The sequence below is a fragment of the Thamnophis sirtalis genome, unplaced genomic scaffold, assembly GCF_051295495.1.
Source record: "Thamnophis sirtalis isolate CommonGarterSnake01/CBP01778 unplaced genomic scaffold, rThaSir2_p1.2 scaffold_7, whole genome shotgun sequence".
In the NCBI taxonomy this organism is placed as follows: Eukaryota; Metazoa; Chordata; class Lepidosauria; order Squamata; family Natricidae; genus Thamnophis; species Thamnophis sirtalis.
In genome coordinates this window covers 46,534,097-46,559,834 of record NW_028261387.1, presented here as the reverse complement: position 1 = coordinate 46,559,834, position 25,738 = coordinate 46,534,097, and the positions used below count along the sequence as shown (strand labels likewise).

The 25,738-nt window shown below is 39.9% G+C and overlaps 1 protein-coding gene across 1 annotated transcript in view; it reads left to right on the top strand.

Moving 5' to 3' along the window:
* Positions 1-24,492, top strand: part of CUNH6orf89 (chromosome unknown C6orf89 homolog) — a 34,862-nt gene extending 10,370 nt beyond the window's left edge. The window contains exons 4-8 of the mRNA XM_087719914.1: positions 8,353-8,507; positions 8,614-8,756; positions 15,213-15,339; positions 17,399-17,522; positions 19,640-24,492. Coding sequence (XP_087576040.1) covers positions 8,353-8,507; positions 8,614-8,756; positions 15,213-15,339; positions 17,399-17,522; positions 19,640-19,725 — 635 coding nt within the window. The 3' untranslated portion in view covers positions 19,726-24,492. The remainder of the gene's footprint in view (positions 1-8,352; positions 8,508-8,613; positions 8,757-15,212; positions 15,340-17,398; positions 17,523-19,639) is intronic.
* The last annotated feature ends 1,246 nt before the right edge of the window (positions 24,493-25,738 follow it).

Genomic DNA, 25,738 nt, shown 5'->3' with positions numbered 1-25,738 from the left:
TGTATGCACCTACATCAATGAAATTGTTTGGAAAATGTGGAACAGAAAAATAACTTTGGCTCCTAACAAAAGAGGTTCAGATATTTTTAGAGGCGTTTGATTTAAAAGGACGTGGGAAAATGCCAATAAAGCATTTAGGTTGGCTCACAAGCAGAGTTCCTTGTGGGCAGTGAGCTGTAACTGAAATCTGAAGGATTGTGGTGTGAGTGGAGTTAAAAGTCATTTTTGTTTTTGTTTGTTTTTGCTTTTTTTGCTTTTTTGTTTTGCATTTTAGAACCTTTAAACAATACTTAACAAACCCTAATTTATGAGCAAGGGTGGAGTCGGTATCCATTTAGCTGGCAACGTTTGCAGCAATAATCTCTTTCTTTGCAAGCTGCCTTTAGCCTTAGGTGTTTGACTTTCAGCCAGTTTCTAGGGCCTTTTCCTACTAAATCCATTTGGATGATCTCAATTAGGTCTGCTCTAGAGCATGGACAGAGATTCCCATTGCAAATGAATACGTTCTTTTTAAGACCCACCAGGAAATAATGTCCCAAGAGGATGTTGTCCTCTTGCATAACCCAGCTGCAGCATCCTTCCACCACTCCGGTGTGAACTATAGCCTGATGCCTCAGAGCTATCATCAGGGTTTAAAATGCTGCCAAACATGCTGAATTTTATTGAAAACAGCCCTTCTATTTCTTATAATCTGGAACCTAATAGCAGACACATGTGTTGGGACCTAGTTTTTCATGGAGAGCCTGCCCTTTTAAAGATGGGCGGTGCAAGTTCTGTTAACATACCTTGGCAGTTGTTTAGCAGGAGAATTGTTTGCTTGTAATTTCTGACAGCAGACACATTATTATGGGAACCTGGAAAGCTAAAAGCTCTTTTTTTTGCATTTAGGATCGTTTTAAGGTTTTTATCAGGTTTATAGATGGTTCTGCATGGGTGATTATTTGGAATACTGTCCATCTAATTCTAAAATAAGGATGGCTGTGTAGTGTTTAGTTGAGATGAGACTTAGTCTAAAATTTGTTGCAGTTTTGCAATCACCACTTGAACATTCTGTAATAGTGTATTAAGCTGTTCTTCACCACTTCACAAGTTTTCTTTTGTAGTTAAGATTTGAAAATACATTTGCAACATTTCTAGATCACTATGAAGAATAGCTTAAGATATGGTTTCCGAAAAATATAGGCAAATCTGCTCTGCCTAAAGTTATTACAGTCCCTCTGTATTCTTTTGTTGTCCTTTGCTGATGTACCTGTTCCAGATTTAGGGGTTAAAATAACTCTATTCCGACTATAAAAGGAAGTTTTTTTAAAGATACGGAGTATGGTTGCTAATTTTGGCATGGAAATGAGTGGGTTTGCCAGTCTAAGGAATGAAGCTTTCTTTCATGCGTTGCTTCAGAATGGTAAGCATTGTAAACAGGGGTGGGTTCTGCCTGGCTTTACTGCCGCTTTGCTTACGTGTGTGCTTGATGCGCGCTCTGCGTGCATGCACGGTTTAATTAAAATTGTGCATGCGCAGAACTAAAAAACAAGATGGGAACCAGGTCAGGGGCGTGGCAGGCCTTTTAAACCAGTTGCTGCTGGTTTCAGCGACCCAACTTGCCATACTACTATCGGTTCGGCCGAACTGGTAGGAACCCACCACTGATCATAAGCATCTAAAAGACATCTGTGTAGCAAAAAAAAAAAAATCCATTTTGCATCTAGTTTGCAGTGAAACATAACTGCTGTTCTTACCAGCTGAGGTGATTTGAGGCTAACAGTAATAAACTCTTATTACTTTCAAAACTGATGTTTAAGAATGTTGTGGTTTTAATTAACTCCTCATGTCTGGCCTTATATATTGAATTTCTAGGCTTTGTCTAAAATTTTAAGAGCTTAAAGCTAGAATGGAACCTGAAAGAGTTTGTAGAATTTATTAAAACTATAATGTATTTTTATTGTGTTATTAAATAACAAAATTAGTCTCTGCTATAGCTACTAAATGACTTTAGCAGCTCTTCTTCTGAATGGCAGTACCAGGAGCAACAAATTCAACTAGTTGATGCATGTCTTTGTTTACATTCTGCCCTGAACAGTCACGATGAATATGTTGTTGGAAGACCTGAAGAACTGGGTTAGGGATAGATTGTCTTTAAGAAAATTCTATGTGGTCACTGAGAGTTGATACCAACATAGTAGCTACTCAATAAAAAGGACTGCCCCTCAGGTTAACAGTCAGCAGCTCACATTTCTTCTCAGTTTAATGAACCTTGTTAGTTCACTGATTCAGACATTTTGTAATTCTGAAAGGTGAAGAATTTATATCAGGGGTATAAACTGGCAGCCCATTGGCCGGATGCATAATGCACAGGCCATGCCCACCCCAGCTCCGCAAAGGGGAAAAAAGTCACTGTATGTCATGTGATGGCAATGTGATTCCGCGAGTTTGGCACCGTGATTTATATCTTCCTAGTCTAGTGAAGTAACTGAGATGATGTGTTGATTTTGCAAAATTTGCGTTAGTTATGTTAATGAAGGCTAGAAATATGTTCTACTTTGTAATAAATCTGAATCATTTAATTTTTCCTTATTGAAAGATAATTTTAACACTCTTCACAACATTTCTTTTGGCAGAATAATTACTCTACACATTATAATAATGTTTAAATTTTATGACCAAAATATTATCTGTTGATATATATTAAATGCAGATCAATGACTGAATTGAAGACAGCAATTAAAAGCACAGAGCTTGTTGGCAAAAAAAATTGGGCATCTTTTGAGCAGTTCAAATTGTTGCCGTCTATATTAATTTTTTTTGTTAATATCTGGAGGCTCTGTGTTTATAATCCTTATGGCACCCAGAAGACCTTGGCTGTTCTCAAAAAACTAAGTTTAGTAGGACCTTGCTACCCAGGAGCTGAGCTAGCTAGAGAGAGTCTCCTGTTTTTACTGTCTTAGTGTATCCTTGTGCTACATTTGTTCAACAACATACATGGGGAATATTGGTTCCATTTTCTAGCAGCAAATGTTTCTTCTCTGGAAGTAAGAAAGCAATTTGGCATGGAAAGACCCTCTGCAGCATAACATTTGCACCTAGTCATGCCAAGAAAAAGTGTGGACTGTTACCGAAGCTGTGCAGGGTGGGATACTTATTACAGTTTCTGCTGCTTGGGTGATTGAACTATGAGCCAATCTTTGGAAAACATGTGGTGTAATCATGGAACTATTGGGCTTACTCAGTTCCTAATGTACAGAAAAGTTCTAAAGTTGACTTTACTTGAGCAAATGTGTAGCAAGATGTAAGCCATATGGAATTACAATGGTTTAGAATGAATTATATTGCGATGATAAAAGCATTTGCCTAGGGTTTGTACAGAGTTACCAGTTATGGCTTGTTTAGTGTATACATGAGTAATATTTTTATCTGGTCTAGGGCAGGGGTCTTTAAACTTGGCAACTTTAAAACTTCTGAACATGCTGGCTGGTTTTGCCCTAAACCAGAGGTCTCCAAGCTTGGGCGTTGAAGTCCTCAAGTCTTAAAGTTGCCAATTTTGGAGACCTCTGGTTTAGGGCCAAACCAGTCACATTTAGACCCACTTCCATCAGTGACCTTGAGTATTAGGATATTTTAGTGGTTCCTGTTAAAAGTACAAATGTCTCACATTATATTTAAATTTCATTCAGTTTTGAAAACAATTTTTATTGTGCTACAGTGTGAGAAATGTCTGAACAAAATCCACTGAGGGACCAATGTGTTTAATATATAATAAAACCATAACATTGTACAATAGGACAGGGCTATTTAAAACAACACCCAACTTCCTGCTTTCTACAGGAATCAAAATTAAAATATCCTAACAAATGGCTGGTTACTACCCAATTGAACATATCTTAGAATACAATACTTAGTTCCATTGTTAAGTTGTTAATATTCAGAAATTTTAGTATTCAGTTGAAAGTTGCATCCTGTAGCTAAAATCCATTCTTTCCTGTCTGGCACATTGGATATTTTTAATATGTGCACAAAAAGAAGAGAGGCATTAGCTACATATATAAAATAAAACAAAATAGAAATTAAAAAGGATAGAAGACAAAAAGGAAATGGTAAAACAATTAAAAAATGAAATTGATGAATATGAAACAAAATGTTCATTTCTGCAGATTAAACCATTTAACATGCAGAGTAGTTTTGATCAAACTGCATATTATTGATTAAAAAACCAGTTGATATGTAGAAACATATGAACATATATCTCCAGTCTGGGTTCAAATCCAATATAGCAGGTCAGGAAAAAAAAACTTCATTTTTTTTAGTCCCAGACCATACAAAATCCACTTCTTCATTTTTTTATATATTTTGTTTATATAATTTAACAATGTATTCACATTTTTACCTCTGAATTATCCTGGCATAACATTGACAACTTTATGGATGGTAAATCGAGGTCCCAACATGGCAGTTGCTATGTCTTTCATAATGTTACACTTTGAAAATGCAGAACTGAAAGCCCATTTTTGTTAAACACGTTTAAATAATTGCACCTTAAGATGACAGGTTACAAATGTACTAATATTATTTAAAATTAATCATCCAATTCTTTAAAATGGGGGTATTCCAGTTCATTGTTTAAGGGGTTTTTTGTGTGTGCAAATTTTTCATTTTTCTATCTTGTTCATACATTTTGGTTGTCATAAAAAATCAGTGGTGACTTTGGAAAACCTCAAATCTTTTCCAATTACATTGTTAATTTCATGTTAAGAATTTGGAGCATTTGCATGTTGTTAATGTACCAGGCTGACACTGGAAGCTTTAAAAAAAATTAAATTTAAAACATTGCTATTCAGCCATTATTTTAAAAATCTACTCAAAGATACATATGCATTCTTAGATTCCTTTTAACTCTCCCTGTTCTTTCCTGGAAGTGCCTCAAGTTCCTCTTACTCTCTCAGATTCTTCAGCAGGAAGCTGGCACCTAATCAGCTATAGGCATCTTTGCAGGAAAGGAGCTTTTTACATTTCACACTGCAGCACACATTCTCTTAGAACACATTTTTCTGCTCTCTTATCCTTAGTAAACTGCTCTCACGACCCTTTTATTTTTCCCATTTATTTTGTGTAGTAGGAAATAATTATATAAAATGCTATTTAAATAATCAGTATAAGTATATCCTACCTTTCTACCTTGTTTATTGGGAGTCCTGAGGTCACACATAAAAAATGTTTCAAGCAAAATTAATTTAAAAAACAAATATGAACAAAACCTAAATCCCTGTTAACATAGTCCATCTCCAATGAACAGAATTAGCTAGAAAGTAATAGAGGAGAGTGGAAATTTGTGTCAAATGGACAATTGAAACAAAGCAAGATTTGCTAGCATTGAAATGTCATGGAGAAAACCAATAATGTTCTGGAAATTCAGGGTGAAATTCAGGTATGAAGGTACATAGATATAAATTTTATTTTGCTAAACTTCAGGAGTATATAAAAATGAAATGTATGTTTTGTAGAAACACATTCAAGGTAATATAGACTGGAGTATTTAACTAGAATATTAATCGATTATATAATTTTTAAATAATCTAGAACAGCCCCCCCCCCCACCTCTGGTTTGTGGCCCACTACCAGGCCTTGAGCTGCTCGGAACCGGGCCATGGAAGTGGTGGGTGCACACTTGTGCGGGACCATCCCCTCTCTCACCTCACCAGTCCACAAAGCCAGAAACATTGGAGAACTCTGCTCTAGAGAGTACTTAAACAGCTGTGGTGGAACAATGGTTAGAATGCAATATTGCAGGATAATTTTGCTGATGCTAGGAGTTCGATTCTCACCAGTAAAGATTGACTCACTTCAATCCTTCCAAGGTAGGTAAAATGAGGGCCCAGATTTTGGGGGGCAGTTTGCTGACTTTGTAAACTGCTTAGAGAGGACTGTAAAACATTACGAAATGGTATATAAGTCTAAGCACTTTTGCTATTGCTATTTTTATTTTATTTATCAGATTTATATTTTTAAACTAGGTAATTCTCCGAAGGATCAAGCAGGTTTATTATTCATCCTTTGTAAGGTACATAAAGAAGATCAGCTACAACAGAGAGGATAAGGAAGGAAGTTGCTTTGCTAACTACAGATGTTGTACAGGATGAAAAAATGCTATGATGACAAATTAATGTTGTACCTTAATCACAATGAGGGATGCTAAATGCTTAAAACACTGGAGTGATATTAAAGTCAGTAATGTCTAGACTGGGGAGGGGGGGGGAAGGCTGTCTTTATCTATGCAGAATGTGCTTCTTTCACTTTTTGTCCTTCAAAGTCTAGACAAGGGTGGGGAACCTGTGACCCTCCAGATGTTGTTGAACTGCACTTTTAGCCTCCCTCCTGTTGGCCAAGTTGACTATTGGAAATTAGACATCTGGAGGCTAAGGATACCCCACCCAGGCAAAGTTTAAAACTCAAACACTTAATCTAGAATTAAGAGAAGAGAGAAGTGGAGAGAAAAGCCACAGTTCTAAAAGCCCCACCATGATTTTCAACTCTATTTGCTGGATAGAAAGTATATATATGTGCTGATATTTTGGCAGGTGTATGTTATAGAACCAATATTTTAGAATAAAAATCTGTAGCTGTACAACAATTGAGACTGATTGAACTTTACAGAAAGCTGTGATTAATAGAATGAGGGAAAAATTCAATCTTCTTTGGTGGTCCTTTATCATCCCATGACTTTAGCCAAGAATAATTACTTTTCCAATTGTACATTTTAATGCTGTATTTTAATTATACCATGAAGCAATGTTGGTACTTTTCTAAATATCTATGAGCTGTTCCTATACAAAACATGCTACTCTGAAAACTGAAATAACTCTCGAGTGTGCCTGGGCAAAGTGATAATCTAAAAGGAATGCCGGAGTGTAATTGGAAAAATAGAAGAATAGTTTTATAAAGGTCCAATTCACTTCCCTTGTGTATTTCTGTAGTTACATTTTCTTTGCCCAGACCATTATTTTTCTGTCACCCCTTCCCCATCTGCCCAAATTCTAACAAGACCTTCCCTTTCCACTATACTTTTTGGGAAGTTTGCCGCCTCTCAACAATAAAATTCAGACTATTTTTAAAAAAATAAATAAATGCCTGTTTTCAATTCTATTTGGCTATTATCCCAATAACAATAACTCTGAATTATCCAACTTGACATACGTAGTTTAAATTATAGCCTAACAAACCGAATACAAATCTTGAAACACTTTTCAGAGATTAACAGTTCAGAAACAATTTAATGGTCTCTTTTATCGTGGATTTCTATTATTTGGTCCTAGCATGCACTTAGACTGTAATAGAAATTGCAACAGAGACTGAAATTTGTCATAGAAGATAAGTCTTTAGACACTTGCCATCCATAGCCTTGTTAAATCGTTTTCCTAATCTCTTTTTTTATTAAAGCTCTGTATGATGAATAGAAACGTCTTTTTCAAAAAAGCATAATGAAACTCTTTTGAAAAATATTATCTTTCAGAGAAATGCAAGGTTATGATCAGCTATCCTGATATATCTTTTCCAAACAAATTATATGATTGTTTTAGCATATATCCAGTAGTAGTACATCAATAATTCAGATTAACAAACTGGGAAGAATTAGCTATTGTGATGTTATGATGTGAGAGAAGAAATCTTTCCCCAAAGAATAATAGGCTTCTTATCTCTCTCTTCTTAAATATAGTTTTGGATATTATTAGTATCTACTTGCAAAAGGATAATGGATCCATATAGGAAATAATTTTCCTAATATGCGAAGAGGTCTGGGCTGAATGAGTTACTTAAGTACTCTGTTATTAAAAAACATTGGACCATTAAAAGATAAAAACCTTATTTATCTTGGGTTGTTGTGCAGTATCGCAACAAGGCCACTTGAGTCTAAGCCGCTTTAGTCAAACGAAAGGATTTTCCCAGATAATTGTTAAGTGTAATTTAATGTACTGGTATAATTATTATTGCTCTAATTAAATTGATTAGGAATAGTCTAAATGTATTTTGCCTGTAGTTAAGCTACATTCTTCAGTTTTACATTTGGTTATCAAAAATGTAACTATTTATCTGTCTTAATCATGGACCCAACATTATCAGATGTTACCAAGTTCCAGGAGTTTCTGGAAAGTAGACTATGAGATATGCCATCTGGGCTATTTCTGATGTGGCCATGTTGAGTTTAAAAGTTTTTTCCTTCATGAATTAGCCTTGGAAATTTTCACTAATCACTTAATATTCCATGGCAGGTTTAGAAATGAACTGCTAATGATTGGAATTGGTTGTTACTTGCTTAAAATTGAAATTTTGAATGAAGTTCATCTCTTCTCTCTTTCCTTTTTGAAGAATGTCCAGAGTGGTGGAGCTTAGACTGTAGGTGGAATATGTCTCTAACTTCCAAGTGTTCTTGCTGCTGCTCCATGAGAACGCTTGTTGCTCCAGTTGACATCAGGCAGCTATCGGACGTCAGGCAGCTGCAAGGGCAGCCTCTCTTGATCAAGGTAACTTAATAGTAGCGGGGGGGACGGGGACCTGGCAGATGGTGGCAAACCTCTTGGACATACGAAAGGGCTTTTAATAAAAGCAACCTCATCCTTTTTTCATCAGACAGGACAGTATCGTTCTTATGCTGAAATGAAACATTTTCAGTCCCTCTACCCGGAATTGACAAATTTTGTGATACAAGAGGAGTCAGCTGAGTTGTGGAGCAGCCCTTCCAACCAGCAGCAATCTCCACTTCCTGTTTTCTGGTGAGTTTGAGCTGTTAGAGGTCCCCTGCCTCTCTAGAACTAGCTCAACACTAGCCCCAGCTAACATTCAGTGATGCAACTTTCAGGAGCCCCGAAAAACAAGGAGTAGGGATGAGGTTGCAGCACTTAGAAAAAAGGTACGGCTGCTGTCCCCATAATTTTCTTCTTTATTCTTTGAATTATCTTTCTTGATTGAAATGGAGAAGTGGTCCTGTCAATATGCTGATTTTTTTTTAAAAAAAGGGAACTGAATCACATGGTAGTAGTAGTAGTAGTAGTAGTAGTAGTAGTAGTAGTAGTAGTAGTAGTAGTAGTATTGTTTCCTCTTATTCTGGAATATCTCATACTTTAGAGGCTATCCTAAGCTTATGTGGCCGCTAAGGGCTACTAAATGATATATAGCAATTGATTTTTGATCTTTTGGATTAGAGGCAGTGGTGGGATTCAAGTAATTTAACAACCGGTTCTCTGCCCTAATGACCAGCTGAATAGGCGGGGCTCTGTGATCATGTGACTGGGTGGGCGTGGTCAACTCAACATCACTCACGTTGATGAGGGCTTCGCCTTAGCTGTTACAATGTAATAAGGGTTAATCGAAGAAGCAGCTTCTGTAAGCAGGGCAATAAAGATTAGGCTAGAAACAACACCAGAATGTTTCCTTCCTGCCTTCCTTACAGGATTAGCCCTGTAAAGTGGAAAAAAACAAAATGAGATTTCCTCCAACAACCGGTTCTCCAAACCACTTAGAAAGTTAACAACTGGTTCTCCCAAATAGGTGCGAACTGGCTGAATCCCACCACTGATTAGAGGTGACCGTGAAGCACTATGGCAGCATGCCCACCTATGGAGGGATAGTGGCTCGTGCTCTGTCTGTGTAGATTGGAGGGCACACAAAAACCTTTGACTCCTGTTTACAACATTGATCACTGCTACCTTACCAATAGGTTTCAGTAAACATTTACTGCACTGTTTAAATGATTTCAGGATTCAAGTCTGTCGAAGAAATATAAAAATGTGGAAACTTTTGGGGGGAAAATCTATTTTAGAAAATCAATTATTTGAGAAATTAAAATATATGCGGTGCTTAATTCTTAATATAATTGAAGTAAGGTTGTACAAAGTGTTCTGTGCATGGAACAACTGGTTTGGGATGGCCAGTGCATAGACAAAATATACAAGATTTTGGATGTTTCCTCCATACAGAATCCTGAATGGAGTTGTTTTATTCCACTGCAAAGTGACTGTACTAGAGTATTTTGTGTGTTCTGCTCTACTTTAACTGCTATGACTAGATGTTGTCTTTTCAATCAATTATGAATTCTGATAACTGGAAAGTTGCTATCATTGTAGTTTTGCAAATACTTGTTTGGGGAACCTGTGAGTTAGTTGGTTGGTTGGTTGGTTGGTTGGTTGGTTGGTTGGTTGGTTGGTTGGTTGGTTATTTATTTATTTATTTATTTATTTATCTATTTATTTATTTATTTATTTATTTATTTATTTATGTGTCCATCTTCCTTAAAAGGTGAATCTGGGTGGCTTGCAGGTTATGAAACAAGTAAAGTAATTGAAAGATTAAAAGATGAAAACAACACAGACTTAAAATATTAGCAGAACTAAGAACCAAAGGGGACATGGATGAGATATTCCTACCCCATTAGCCAGGTACTGAAAGTGCCATTTTTCAAAAACACATGTGGAGGGAAAAAAAGAATAACAAATCAAGATGCAGCATATGCATTTTGCCAAAAGAAATGTTATTTAAACAGTAGGGTTGTGTACTCTTGAAAATGATATGGAGAAATGTGTGGGACATCTACAAACACAGCACTTGTCCACGAACTGGCTATTGTTTTAAGAGTTGCTTTACTAAGTCAATTATTTCAAGATCAACATATTTTTTTCAAGCTTGGATAGATCTCTCTGTCTCTCTCTGTCTCTGTCTCTCTCTGTCTCTCTGTCTTTCTCTCTCTCTTTCTCTCTCTGTGTGTGTATGTGTATGTGTAGATGTGACCTGTGATTGCATATGGCTGCCATTTTTAACTCCCTCTTTGTTCCCATTTAAGACTAAAGAACGTTTCCCAAATAATTTGCAAATTGTGCACAGAGCTATTAATTAGTGGACTACTATTGTCATTAGCAGGTTCAAAAATTAATTTTTTAAAAATTTTGATGGGATTTTGAAAACCGAAGGCTTAGCGGTACATAATACAAGCTTATATAATATTTCATAGTATGTTTCTTGATCTCATGTTACCATTTTCAATCAATGACCAATACCATTCTTAACATAATCACATTATGTAGAATTTCAAATGAAATACAGTAATTCCATCTTTCTCTTCCTCACCCCCAATTTTTATGAAAACAACAAAAAGTTCTTGAAAAAGGAAAAGGGGTATTCCTTCTCTGAATTTCCGTTTCTGCCATAGGGTTTGACATTTTTAATCTGCCCTTGAGTGAATTTATTTTATTGTTTCCATTCTATGAAGAAGTGTCCCTTTATATAGTTTATTAACCCAAAGCTGGAGTTTTCTTTTTTTTTTTCTGGCTGTGGAACCTTTAAATTTTTTTAAAAAAAGTTGTTTCAGAATCAAAAGGCAAAGCTCTACTGATAAAAGATTGACTGCAATCAATCTCCCACCTCCCTAATTTCTCTTGGAATCCCATCAAGTTCTTGCAGGATTCTAAGTTCCACTTCATGCAGCTGAGAAGCCTTTTGCAAATCTGTACTTGGTTGAAAGTTCAGTTCAAGGTTAAATTCCTTGTTACCTTCTACACCAGGTTTTTCCCTTCATATTTTTGAATCTTCCAGTGGACATGCTCTCTGGCAATGGATTGGAAGAACGTGATGTTTTGCATAAATATTACAGGACTGTAATGGTTGATGCTTTGAGTCATATCTGGGCATTCCCTATTTGTGAAATCCAGTGTTCCCTATCATCCAATGCTGTATTTTTTTTAATGAACTGATGATTGACAGTTTGGGTGCACAGTATCTCAGTATGAATCACGACAAGTCTCCACACTGGGATTTCTCATGTTTCCCTGCCCTCCATTTTCCTAGAATGATGAGTAAGTTAGGATTCCCAAAGCCTTTCCCATGTGGCTTCAGTTAATGCTGATTCGGTGACGCCTTTCTTTGTTTTACTTGTTCAGAATTTAATTTGATAATAAACGTGAATCCCCCCCTTCAGACAGAAACTTTAAGATTATATCTGATCTTATTTATTATTTATTTATTTATTTAAAACTTTTATATGCCGCCCAATCCCAAAGGACTCTGGGCGGCTTACAAACAAAATATAAAAACCATAAAAACAATACAATTTAAAACAACAATCATCTGTCAAATTCATTCTGGTCGGGGCCGGACCTCAATAGTGAGGTCAACAGCCCCAGGCCTGCCGGAACAGCCAAGTTTTCATGGCTTTCCTGAAGGCCATCAGAATGGGTATGGTCCGGATTTCCGGGGGGAGCTGGTTCCAAAGAGTTGGAGCAGCCACCGAGAAGGCTCTCCTCCGAGGGCCCGCCAGCCGACATTGTATGGCCGACGGCACCCGAAGGAGGCCCAATCTATGGGATCTTACTGGTCGCTGGGAGGTATGTGTCAGCAGGCGGTATCCTGGCCCTAAGCCATGTAGGGCTTTAAAGGTGATAACCAACAACTTGAATTGAGTCTAGAGACCAATAGGCAGCCAGTGCAGCTCACAGAGGATAGGTGTAATGTGGGTGTACCTCGGCACACCCACTATCACCCGCACGGCCGCATTCTGAACTAACTGCAATCTCCGAACGCTTTTCAAGGGTAGCCCCATGTAGAGCGTGTTACAATAATCCAGACTCGAGGTGACAAGGGCATGAGTGACCGTTAGAAGCGCATCCCGATCCAAATAGGGCCGCAATTGGTACACTAGGCGAACTTGGGCAAAAGCCCCCCTGGTCACAGCTGACAGATGATGTTCCAATTTCAGCTGTGAATCCAGGAGGACTCCCAAATTGCGAGCCCTCTCTGAGGGGTGTAAATTTACTCCCCCCAGGGTTAAGGATGGACTGTCCAAACAGTCCTTCGGGGGCAACATCCAAGGCCACTCAGTCTTATCGGGATTGAGCACAAGTTTGTTCGCCCCCATCCAGACCCTAACAACCTCCAGACATCGGCACATCATGTCCACCACTTCACTGAGCTGCCAAGGGGCAGAGAGATATAATTGAGAATCATCAGCATATTGATGATACTTTACCCGGTGCTGTCGCATGATCTCACCCAGCGGCTTCATGTAGATGTTAAATAGGAGGGGGGGACAGGACCGAACACTGCGGCACGCCACACTCGAGGGGCCTATGGGTTGACCTCTGCTCCCGACCAATACCGACTGCGACCTGTCAGAGAGGTAAGAGGATAACCACTGTAATACGGTGCCTCTCACTCCCACCTCCCCCAGGCGTCGCAGAAGGATACCATGGTCGATGGTATCGAAAGCTGCTGAGAGCTCAAGAAGCACCAGGACAGAGGAATGTCCTCTATCCCTAGCCTGCCAAAGATCATCGGTCAGGGCAACCAAAGCAGTTTCCATGCTGTATCCGGGCCTGAAACCAGATTGACAGGCGTCTAGATAATCCGTTTCTTTCAAGGTCTGTCGGAGTTGAAGCGCCACCACCTTCTCAACAACCTTCCCTAAAAAAGGAAGGTTGGAGACGGGACAATAGTTTTTCAAAACAGCTGGGTCCAGGGAAGGCTTCTTGAGGAGGGGTCTCACCACTACTTCCTTTAATGGTTGCGGGAAGAACCCCTCCTGCAAAGATGCATTGGTAATCGTCTGGAGCCAGCCTCGGGTCACCTCTCTGCTGGTCGAAACCAGCCAGGAAGGGCACGGGTCTAACAAACAGGTGGAGGCACTCATTGCTCCCATGGCCTTGTCCACTTCCTCTGGGGTGACAAATTCAAACTCATCCCAAAAAATCTGATTAAGACTAGTCCTCAGCATCTCAGCTGGCATTGCCCAAATGGAGTCCAGGTCTGTCCTAATCTGAGTGATTTTATCTGACAGAAACTGAACAAATTCCTCAGCTCTTCCCTGCAAGGGTTCCCCCACCTCCTCACCTTTCAGGAGGGAGCGGGTCACCCTAAACAGGGCAGCTGGGTGAGATTCCACGGACACAATAAGAGCGGAAAAATGAGCACATTTTGCCGCCCGTATCACCACTAGATAAGTCCTAATAAAGGCTCTTAATAGTGATCGATCAGACTCAGAGTTACTAGCCCTCCAACGTCGCTCTAGGCGTCTCTTTTGGCGCTTCATCTCCCAGAGTTCCTCAATAAACCAAGGTGCCCTCCTGGAGCCGCTGCCGCGAAGAGGCCTCAAAGGCGCAATCCGATCCAATGCCTCAGCCACCGCACTATTCCAGGCAGCGACCAAAGACTCAGTCGGATTGCGCACAAGGGAGTCAGGCATCTCTCCAAGCTCCCTCTGAAACCCCTCAGGGTCCATCAGGCGCCTGGGGCGGAGCCACTTAATCGGCTCCGCTTCCCTGCAGTGTGGGGGTAGTGTCCTGAAGTCAAGCTTCAGCAAGGAGTGATCTGACAAGGGCAAGGTCTCTATTTCCCTTAAATCAAGATCACGTCTCCACTACCCCGAGAGAAATACAAGGTCAAGCGTGTGTCCCACCCTATGAGTTGGACCCTGAACTACCTGGGTCAGGTCCATGGTTGTCATGGAAGCCATGAACTCCTGTGCCCCATCAGAGCATTCACCGAGAGACAGTAGATTAAAGTCCCCCAATACCATAAGTCTGGGGAACTCCATCGCCAACCCGGCTACTGCCTCTCGTAGCACAGGCAGGGCTGTCGTGACGCAGCTGGGAGGCAGGTATGTCAACAGCAAGCCCAATTGAACCCTTAGGTCCAACTTCAAGAGGAGAGACTCACACCCCAAAATCTCTGGGGCAGTGATCCTGCGAGGAACTAACGACATTCGGACGATAACTGCTACTCCCCCCCCCTTTACTGTCATGATTGGTGGAGCACCTGAAACCCATCTGGGCACATTTCTGAGAGGGGAACACCCCCCTCTTGGCCCAGCCAGGTTTCGGTTATACATGTCAGGTCTGCCTCCTCGTCCAATATTAAATCTCGGACGAGGGGAGCTTTGTTCACAACCTGGTTCTTAGATACCAGTCTCCTGATTCCTTGGCTATACTATTTTCTTGGAGAATGTAAATTATCTGAAGTTAGATAAAGAAGGTTCACGTTCTAATTCAAATGCTCATATCCACACATTGACATCTGATTTGTGTGTGATTGTGCATGTGTTTTCGTGTTATATAGGTTAAATTAAGCCAGATATAGCTAGCCCTTTAGGATGGTAAACAATGACTGTTTTGAAGTGGTTTATAACTCAGTAGCAATGCCATTGTGAGGTGTCTCCTTTTTTTCTTATTCTCTAAAATGTCCCATAGGCAAATCCCTCAGAATAAATCTCAGATTCTGCAAGAGATTTTTCCCATCTTCTCTTCACTGCTGTTTCCAAAGGACATTTCTCTAAAAAGCTGTTTCCTCATCCACCATCCAAGGCTTCAAGATAAGGTCGGTGTGTTTAGTGTTAAATAGTTCTGTACTTCTTTTTACATTTGCACCAGGAACACTAGGCTGAAAAAGAGTGACTTTTTCTAAAAGCATTTGTATTCTGTATTTATGTTTAAAAGGCTCTGATCATGGTTTATGCAGTAGAAAAACGAAAAGGCCTCATGCCATCAGATTAAGAAACAAAAAAGATGTAGACTGTTGGTGGCGCAATACTGGAAGAAGGAAGACTTGCCTACAAGAATGGACATTGAAAGTTACAAATTTAGCCGAGATGGCTAAAATATCGGCATATCTTAAAGATCATTCAAATGAGAGATATAAATGAGACTGGAAAAAATGGATTGACTATATACAAAACAAATATGGGACTAAGAAATTCCAGATAGCCTATGCTTAAGATCAGGAATGATTTAAACTGTTCAAAGTTAGCGTAGTAAGAAGAAGCTAAGATCAATGTAGAGATGTTATTAACCCTTTTTTTAAATTTCTTTTTTCTCAATATATTTTAGACTGTTTGTTAAAAATCTATACCGTGTACGGGCTCTGGGAAGTCGGGGGGGGGGAGGGAGGTGGGGTGTTGGGGGGGAGGGTGGGGGGAGGGAGGGATATATACTAGGTTAGATACAATGTGTTAGATTTCAATGTAATGCAACTTCACATGTATACTGTTTTTCTTTAATTTCTCTGTAAAAATAGGATAAGTTAAGTACATTGACATATAGTGGAAATACACCAAGGGGAGGAGGAGTGGGATAGAAGAAAGATGGGTAGAGAGGGTGGGAGAGAGGATGGGAGGGAAGGTGAGAAGGAAGGGAGGGTGTGGATCGGGAGAGAGGAGTGGTAGAGGGGGAGGGGAAATAGGGTAGAGGGGGATGATGGAGGGAAGATAGAAAGTTGGAGGGGGTGGAAGAAAGAGGTGTACGGAGAGTGGAAGAGGTATATTGGGTTTCTATTTTTTGGGGTATTGTTGACAAGAGGAATTGCTGCGATTATTGTTTAATGTTGTATGGCTCCGGCTATGCACAGTATATATGTGAGTGTATGAAAATGAAAAAATGGAAAATAAAAACCTTTTTCATGATAAACAAAAAAGAAACAAAAAAGATCTGAGGTAGAAAGCTATGGAGAGAAAAGAGAGAGATGTTCTTAGTGCTAACATTATTCTAAAAGGGTTGATTGGGAAGGAAATGGCTGTCTAGAGGGGGCAGAAGACCTTCACAGAACTCTTATTTATCCTGTCCTCTGTGAGGAGAGAGGAATGGTCTTTAGTCCAGTTGGTTGTAGCGATAGGAAGAAGAAGATTCCAATGTTGGGCTGCTCTTTTTTTCTTGTGAGGCAAGTGGTTGAAAACAAGCAAACATAACTGAAATCCAACAAATAGCCAGCTCTTCATGACGGGTGTAATGTTGCTGAGCATTTGTTGCTTCTCTTCAAACCTATCAGATAAGAATGGGGCAGAGGTGGGTTCCTACCAGTTTGGACTGGTTTGGGCGAGTAGGTAGTAACTTGGCCTACCATGCCCCCGAACCGCTTCTATTGGTGGTGTCGTAGGTGCCACCATCTTGTTTTTTTGGCTTCTGCACATGCACAGAAGCATTATTTTAACCTACTGCGCATGCACACATAGCGCCCATCGAGCGCGCACACAAAGCGCGTCCCTGAGCGAACCGGCAGTAGAAGAAGCCGAAACCCACCCCTGCAATGGGGCGACAAAGTTGGTGTGTATTGCCACATGCATATAGAAAAGGGATGGTGCTCTGATTGCAACATTGTACCTGCCATTTTGCAGATTTCGCTATGCCAATGTGGCTATCACTGGATAGCATCAACCTTTAGATCTGCTTGGTTGACAAGATGCTTGAAAGATGGTTATGGTGTCCTACATTTTTTGGGCTCTGGTTTGATGTTGCAAAGAAGCTCTAGAGAAGAAACCCTTATCTATGCCTTCAATATCTCTGAATTCAATTTTGTGGGTTTTTTTTTTCTTTCCAGTAAAACTATAAAAGTTTCTTGGTGATAATGAAATGAAAGGTCCTTCTTTTTTGTTTTTGTTTTTCAGACATACCGATTGCAGAACACCTTTGTGGTAGGAAGTGGTCGACTCAACTTATATGTTATTCCATCTCTCTTGTGCAGAGAATACTGCAAGACATTGATGATAGAGCTGGAAGCTGGAGATATTGGTGAGAATTGATACAGCAGTAGGAGTTTATCCTACAAACAGCAACTAGCTGCAACTAACTTGTTACTGCTGGGGGAAAAACAAGCCCTGATTTTTAGCTCATGACATTTTGCCTTACTAAATGCTTTAAGCTTTCTAATGCAGTAACGGAGAAAATATATTCCACACCCTATCTATTGGGAAAAAAACATGAACTCTGTATACACTATGTGGTCTTCTAAATTGGCTTTCTACCCTAGAAAACGGCATCTGGCATTATAGGAAGTTTGTGTTGAGTCTATTGCAGCAGCCAAAAGTCAAAGTGCTGTTTATGGGAAGGCTACAATTTATAGTAAATAATGTTGCTTCATTGTTGTACAAGGCTAGGCCAGACCAAACTTGATTGATCACCACAGTTCAAAGAAGAGAATGTAGAACTATTTATATATAAACATTATATTGGAATATAGCAAGAGCCAGGCAGGCAAAGGATGGGCAATCTTTTCAGGCAATGACTATCCATTTTTTTAAAAAAATTACATGAACTTTTATCCCCAAAATCTCATACAAGAATGTTGGATCTCACAGGTTTTGGGGCATTTTGGGTTAAGTTGGAGTAAACTCATACTCTCTAGAGGTGTCATGGATGTACTGGTGTTTGTAGAGTTTTGAAGTGGACTCTTGAAATGATTAGGTCTGTTTTATTGAAGCCACTTAATTGTTCCTATGAAGTCATAGGCTGAATTAATTTTTTTATACTTCCAAAGAAATCTTGCTAGTCTTGACAAATTGATTTTCTCTACGCTATATCATATTGTTAAGACCAGAATATGTATATCGATAATTTACTTTATGTAAGATACTGGTGGGTCTAGGACTGGGATGGCAAACCTATGGCACACCTGCCAGAGTAGGCATGCAGAGCTCTCTCTGTGGACACGTACAGTCGTCAGCTGCTCTTCTGGCTTCCGGTGTACGCATGCATGCCGGCCAGATGGTCTTCGCGTGTGCCGGAGTGCCGGAAACCCAAATACTAGGGCTGGTGTGAATGCATGCACTGGAAACCAGAAAAGTAGCTGGCCGCTGTGCGCATGTGCACCTCTCAGCTGGTCTTTGGATTTCTGGTGCTCCAGCACACGCATGTGTGCGCACATTCCAGTTTGGGCACGTGGTGCTGAAGAGGTTCGCCATCACTGGTCTGGGACAACTTGGCACAGCCAACTCAGCGTGGCCAGCTCACCACCACCAAGTTGCCTCCACCAACTCATTGCTACCAAGCCATCCCAGGACAACTCAATGTGGCTAATTTGCCATGGGAACAACTCTTGCAGTCAGCTGAAGGTAGAGCTGAGTGGGTGGGCAGAGATCAGAGCGGCAGTGGCTGGGGGCTTCCTATAAGAGAGAGAGCTGGGTAAGTGAGCAGGTGGGCAGAGTGCAGAATGGGAGTAGCAATGGCTGGAGGCTTCCCATTTTGGTATCCCCAGCTCACGGCCTTTCAGAGTTCAGGGTGTTTAGCAGTGGCAGTGGTGTTTGGAACATTCAGTGGTAGTGGGCAGGGTAAGTGGGGGAGAGGTGTTGGAGGTTGGGTAATGTCCCATTTTCACATGTCCCGCGACCACTGCTGCCAAACAGCCTGCAGCGGTGGAGTGTGTGAAAATGGGATGTGCCTGGCCTCTGCCATCTCCTGGCTGTGCCCCCAACTGAATGGCCTGAACACTACTGCCGCTGTCTCACACCCTGAACTCTGAATGGCCTGGATGTTGGGGCGTCAGCAGCAGCAGGTATATGTGAAAATGGGAAGCCTCCAGCCATCACCACTCTGTGCTCTGCCCATCTGCTTGCATGCCCACCCGCCTGGCTCTCCCTCTATTGGGAAACTTTCAACTGCTGTCATTCCGCTCTCCATTCTGCTTAGTTGCTTAGTTGCCTGCCTGGCTCTCCCTTCAGCTGCCCTTACTGAGTTGCCCCATGCTGAACTGGCCATGATGAGTTGTCCCATTCCAGATACTGGCAAGGAAGCTTGTTGAAGTGCTTGCATAGCATGGAAATAGAATGATGGGATGTTTCAGGACACCATCACCTCCATTAGCATCCAATAATAAATCGTAATAATCTAGTGTTATTGTTTTTCTTCCAAAGGTTTTACAAATGTAAATTATTGGACAACAAGTTTTAACTCCAGAGGATCTGAACCCGTTGTCGTTTGTGATGGATCTGCCAGTTGAAAACTCAGTGTGTAAGACTTCAATATCACAAAAGATATGATTCCCAGTGATGTTTTCCCTTCTGATCTGCAATGAAGAAAGCTGTGTACTTTTAAAAGAACATTTTATTCAAGGTCACTGGCTTGCCTTTTCAGATGTTTTGGTACAAACTGGAAAACCTCTTTTCTCTAGCCTTTTGTAGAGTTATTCTTGAAAGCTGACTGATGGATTTTGTGCTGAGGGGGGGGAGTTCTGTGAAGTACTCTTTGTGGACATTGTTCCTTTTGACACTGCAGAAGGAGTTGTCTCAAAAGATTTCTTTCCAGACATCCTGGAAGATGTAACGTCAGAGTTGCCGGTGAATCTGTCTCTGGATCATTGCTTTAAAAGAGCAAACTACTAAAATATCGGATAGGCTGAGAAATGAAAACTGTCTCTTGAGAAAAGCATTTGATCAGGTTCTTCTATGTTACAGTTTGCATGAGGAATTTGATCCACAGCTGCATTTTTCTTTCTTTCACTGTATTGTGATGACACATCTTCTGAAGATTCTTTCCAGTGAAAAAAATCCTGTCTTTCTACCTAAGAACACAGCGTGACTTTTTGTACTCATCACCAAACTGTGTGGGTGAGGTGGGGTTCTTATGCTTGACAGAGAAAAGCATCCCGCAAATATTTTTTCCATCTCTTTTCGTGAATGCTGAAATATGTGTTCTTGACACTTTTCCCTGGACTATGTCAGTAGGACACCAAATCCACCCCCCCCCAATGAGTAATAAGAGCCAAATTTGTTAGAGCAATGATTTGGTGAGCATCCTCTTCTGAAAATTAAGCCTTTGGAGAGGGTCTGAGTTGGACATTCCAAATTAGTTACCATTTTAATTTGTTATCATGGTTGAATTGAGCTTGGGAAAGTATTTCTTGAAAGCATTTTCTAAAATTTTGGTTCGAATGCCTCCGGATCTTTTTAAAACCGAGATGGATAGTTTGCGGGCAGAGTTGCAGTGTGGAATGTTTAATGTGTGCCATGAATATGTTTGCCATTCTCTACAAGCATTAATTGCATTTTCTCTTTCATTAGCATTGTCAATGTTTGATTCTTGATTGCCTTCCTGGGTTTTTGCATTTTCTCATGGTTCTTGTGAACTCATCTATCTAATATCTTTAGAGGGGATTATTTTCCAGCACTGGAAAATAGAGGTGTTTCCCTTGAGTGAATCTTTAGGTTCCTGTTGTGCTAAGATAATTTGCAGATGTGTCAGGCTGAAGCTGGGCCAGGAGTGAGGCTAGTGTGAATATTTGTACAAGTTTATATGCTTTGGGAGAATCGTTTATTAAAATGTAATAAAATGAGAAGCAGAATTGCATTAATTTGTAAAGAAAACAGTTTTAAACATTGGACTAGAATAATATCTTTGTTTTTAGAATCTTTGGATTAATTATTAATTGTTCAGCAGAGTAACAGATAAAGGAGCCTGTTAGAATCCTGATCCCATTCTCATGGCACAGTGTAAATAGACACATTTTGTTTATTTCCTTCTGTTTTTCAAACATGCATAACTAATTGGGGTATTGAGGGACTAAATTGTGATAATGAAATTAGCTTTATGGATGCTTAAAGGATTTGCGAAAACGTAAATGGTAGGACTATGAAATTTTAGAAGGTGGAAACTTAATCTTAATCACTGATGTTTAACTGCATACTTAAGTATTTTTTATCTTTTAAAAAACAAATTTCACACATTATAATGTCACTTTAGGTTTGTATAGAAAAAAGTAACCTTTGTAATCTGGGCGAAGTATTTTACTAAAAGTGCATGCATGCGTGATAATAGTTATAGAAGTGGCAAATGTGTTGTTTGGTTTTTCATTAATATTTTCTATATAATTTTATATGAGAATAAATCCCATTAAGTTTAATGGCACTTGCTTCTCAGAAGCATGTATAGGTAATAGATGAAAAACCTAACTGTATATAAATATCCTAAGTGGAATTTCTGACTTGATATCGCTATACTTTGGGTGGGTTTTTTTTAATGAAAAAGCTAGAAAGTTTCTAAATTCTTTTTCATTCATTCTTTTACCAAGGTTAAATATAGACCTATCTATCCAGAGAATACTGCTCACTTTGAAGTGCATGTGGTCATATTTTTAATTTTTATACAAATAATTTAAAAGGAAAAAAAAATCCAAAGCATTTCGGATGACAAAGACCACTTAAATCTACAAAGTGATAGAAAGTTGTTTCTTCTTTGGTAGTGAAATATGTAGGTATATTTAACAGATTTAGGTTGGTGATGCTCACTGTTTAATAATGTGCTGGAGGGCAGAAAATTGATGTCAGTCTAAGGGTGTCTGGATAACAATTTTTTAAAAGTACAAATATTTCCATAAAATTGTTTGTTTTTCTCTCTCTCTCAAATACAAACCGAGATGTTGTTAGCATGTTGGACAATGGATAATGAATCTATCCTACTTTTGGACTCTGGTTTTCCACGTGCACTTTTCGTCTTTGTGTTGGCTTTCAGATCTGGGTTTAGGAGGTGCTGTGCATACATCCAAGTCTCATTCCCTCCGGAGTTTACATCATTTGTTTTCAAACTTCCAGTACATTTTCTCCTCCTTTTCTACAAGCTGCAAGGAATTAAAAGCAGAAGTAATTGCTCAAGAGGAATCCGAGATCCAAGTTCTCTGCTTTTTAGCTGATTAAGAGCATTTACTTAGATAAGACCCTCAGTTGTTTCATTTGGAATGCATGCTACTATTGGAAGGCACCAGGCAGGCAAAGACTGCCACAGAGCATATGGCAATGAATGAATACATACTGTTGCTATGTTTTCATAGCAACTTTTGCCACCCTGTTGCATGATATGGATAGATTATTATTTTTATTTTGGCAGAAAATGCTTTAGATTTCCTGTTCGGTATTCACTGTATATGTTGGTCAGTCTGTTCTTTGCTTCTTTTGGAGAAGAAAACCTAGCTGCTCTGTTGTGCTGTAACCATATCTATGGATACTTGGTGTTCAGGTCACTGCGATTTTCCTCCTAGATTTCAGTTTTTAAACCTCAGGATCAAGGTATATATAACAAGTGCTAACAAGCTTTATAAAAATTTTGTAAACAATTTCAGGGAAATCATAAAGGGGTTTCTTTGCACACAGTAGAAATTGGAGATACAGATGGCCCTTGACTTACGACTAGTCGCTTGAAATTATGTCAGATATCCCCCCCCCCAAAAAAAATCAATAGCAATAGTACTTAGACTTAACATATACCGCTTCCCAGGGCTTTACAGCCTTCTCTAAGCGGTTTACAGAGTTAGCACATTGCCTTCAACAATTTTGGGTCCTCATTTTACCCACCTCGGAAGGATAGAAGGCTGAGTCAACCTTGAGCCTGGTGAGATTTGAACTGCCAAATTGCAGGCAGTCAGCAGAAGTATCCTGCAGTACTGCACTCTAACTACTGTGCCACCGTGGCTCATGTACCCATTTTTGAAGTTACAATGGCTACGTCAGAGGTGGGTTCCTACCGGTTCGGACTGGTTCAGCTGAACAGAGTAGTGGTTTGCCGGCCTGGGTTGCCGGAACTGGCAGCGACCCAAGCCTGCCATGCCTGTGAACCGCTTCCCCGGTTGGCCTGGCATGTATTTTTTTCCCATTTTTTAATGTTCTGCGCATGCGCAGACCTATTTATGGGCAACTATGCACGTGCGCAGAGCGAACTGGCAGCAATCCACCCCTGGGCTATATGCAGACACACAATGCAGTTCCATGATTGCATGTTGAGCATTTGGCAGCCGTGTCACCTTTACAGCCATTTGCAGCATCCTGTGGTCATGTGACCACAATTTGCTATGTTTTTTTCTGTTTTTTGGCTTTTATTTCCACTTTCTGGCAAAAGCCACCCATTGGGGAAAATTGATTCACTTAATGACTGCTGCATTTGCTTAACGAGTCCCCAGAAAATGTCAAAAATTGGGTCTAGTCATGTTGATGTTTTGATTTACGACCTCAATGACTTACATCCGTAATTCCAGGCTTAATTATACTCTTAAATTAAGGACTACTTATAATTATTCATATTTATAGGAGAGTTGTGTGTTTGAAAATAATGGTAATTTAAAAATCTATAACTTTGGCAGCGCATATGGTATAAGTTAGGGGTACACATTTAGGTTTCCCTGGAGCCACTGTTTGCCTACAAAGACAAAATCTTCACCAAAAATTCAGCTACCTTTGAATGGAAGGCATTTATATCTCAGAATATTTTGGGGGTGTTTTTGTTTCATTTATTTGGGAAATGTACAGCTTAACAAAGCCTGGAAGGGATGACTTTTTAAAGAAATGAAATTATCTGCTCTTTTACTAAGGGAAATATTCATGTTTCTTGTTTTAAAGTGTGTTTTAATATTATTTGTCCATGCACAGAATAGTGATAATGTGTCTTATTGCTACTGTATATAGTATATTATAAAGGCTAGGGGTTGCCTGGGAAGTAGTTATTTGTGTGTGCATATTGAATACCTGTATAATCCAAATTATGGAACTTTTCATATAAATGAATGTAAATATGCAATACATGCAGAGTTTTATGAATAATTATAGAGTAATATATTGCAACTTTTTGTAAATATTGGGAAATGGTTGTAAAGAGTGTAAATAAATCAAATTTATATGTTGAAAGTAGAGGTCAATTTTTACTTTTTGCAATTAAATATAATTGTTGATGCACTTTGCCCCATATGGCCTTTTTCCTTTGTTAAATAAATAATGATCTATCAAAAGCCTCTGTGTATATATCATGAACTATTTAAATTGGCATGGGGGAGTATGTTTTAGCAATATGCCATCTGCCAAGAAGGGGAAAAAACAATTTAATTGCCAAAGAAATATCCTTATAGTATAGTCCCAGACACGTGCACAACTTATATATCGGTTATTTCATTGCCTAATTTTGACTACAACATTTGTGATTCTGGGATTTTTATTTTTATTTTTGAATAAAGAGGGGGTAAGAAAAAGGAAGAGGAACATCTATTATGGATTCCTGGAAGTGAAGGATATTTCCAGGAAAATGTGGTTTCCAAAGCATGGGTGTCTTTTGAAGATATTTTGAAAATAGAAGGCAAATAACATCCATCTTGATATCATTGACATTTTAATGCAAGAATTATAGATGATGAGAAGAAGTCAATATATATCAACTGAGCTACTTATTTTATTCACCTCTTAAAATATACAGTATATGGTATTAATACCGTGTTTCCCTGAAAATGACCCACCCTGAAAACAAGCCTTAGCCTGATTTTTGGGGTAGGCCTAATATAAGCCCTAACCCAAAAATAAGCCCAGAGGAAGGGCATGGCTTGCTGCCCCTTGGTGCAGCACAAATACCTGTAAGTCCAAGTGCAGAACCAGAGGTGGGGGGAAGATGTGTTATGTGGCTGCCTGGCTCATGGGAGGCTAGCAGAAGATTTGTGTTGCAGCACCGAGAGCAGGTCGAGGCAGAGGCCTGCAAGTGGGGGAGACAGGTGATCCCAATGTCCCACATGGGCGCCTGCGCAGCTGTGGGCAAGCTGAGAGTCACGGAGTGGGCGGAGTGTTGGGATCACCTGCCTCCTCTCCATACCTCTGCCTCTGCCCGGCTCCACTGTGCACTTTTTGCCCTCAGGAAGATGAAGCTTTTTCTGTTTGCAGATGGGACGCTTTGAAATGGAGCTAATTGCTCCGTTTCAAAGCATCCCATTTGCAAGCAGAGAAAGCTTTGAGTCTCCCTCCTTTCTCCATCCAGGTGAAAAGTCTTTGGGTGTCTAAAAGGCACTTGGGAATGGAGTGTTTTCCCTGGCTGTATCGCTCGGCCTCCTGCTCTGGTGCCGCGCCAGCACTGGAAGTAAGCCAGCGGTCACATGGGCTCCTACTTCACATGGCTGTTAGTGTTGCTGTTGCCAGGCAGTTGTTGGGGTTGGTGCCATGGGGGCCCTGAGGTAAGCTGGTGTGCGTGCCGGGCATCTCCACCCCCCCCCATCTTGC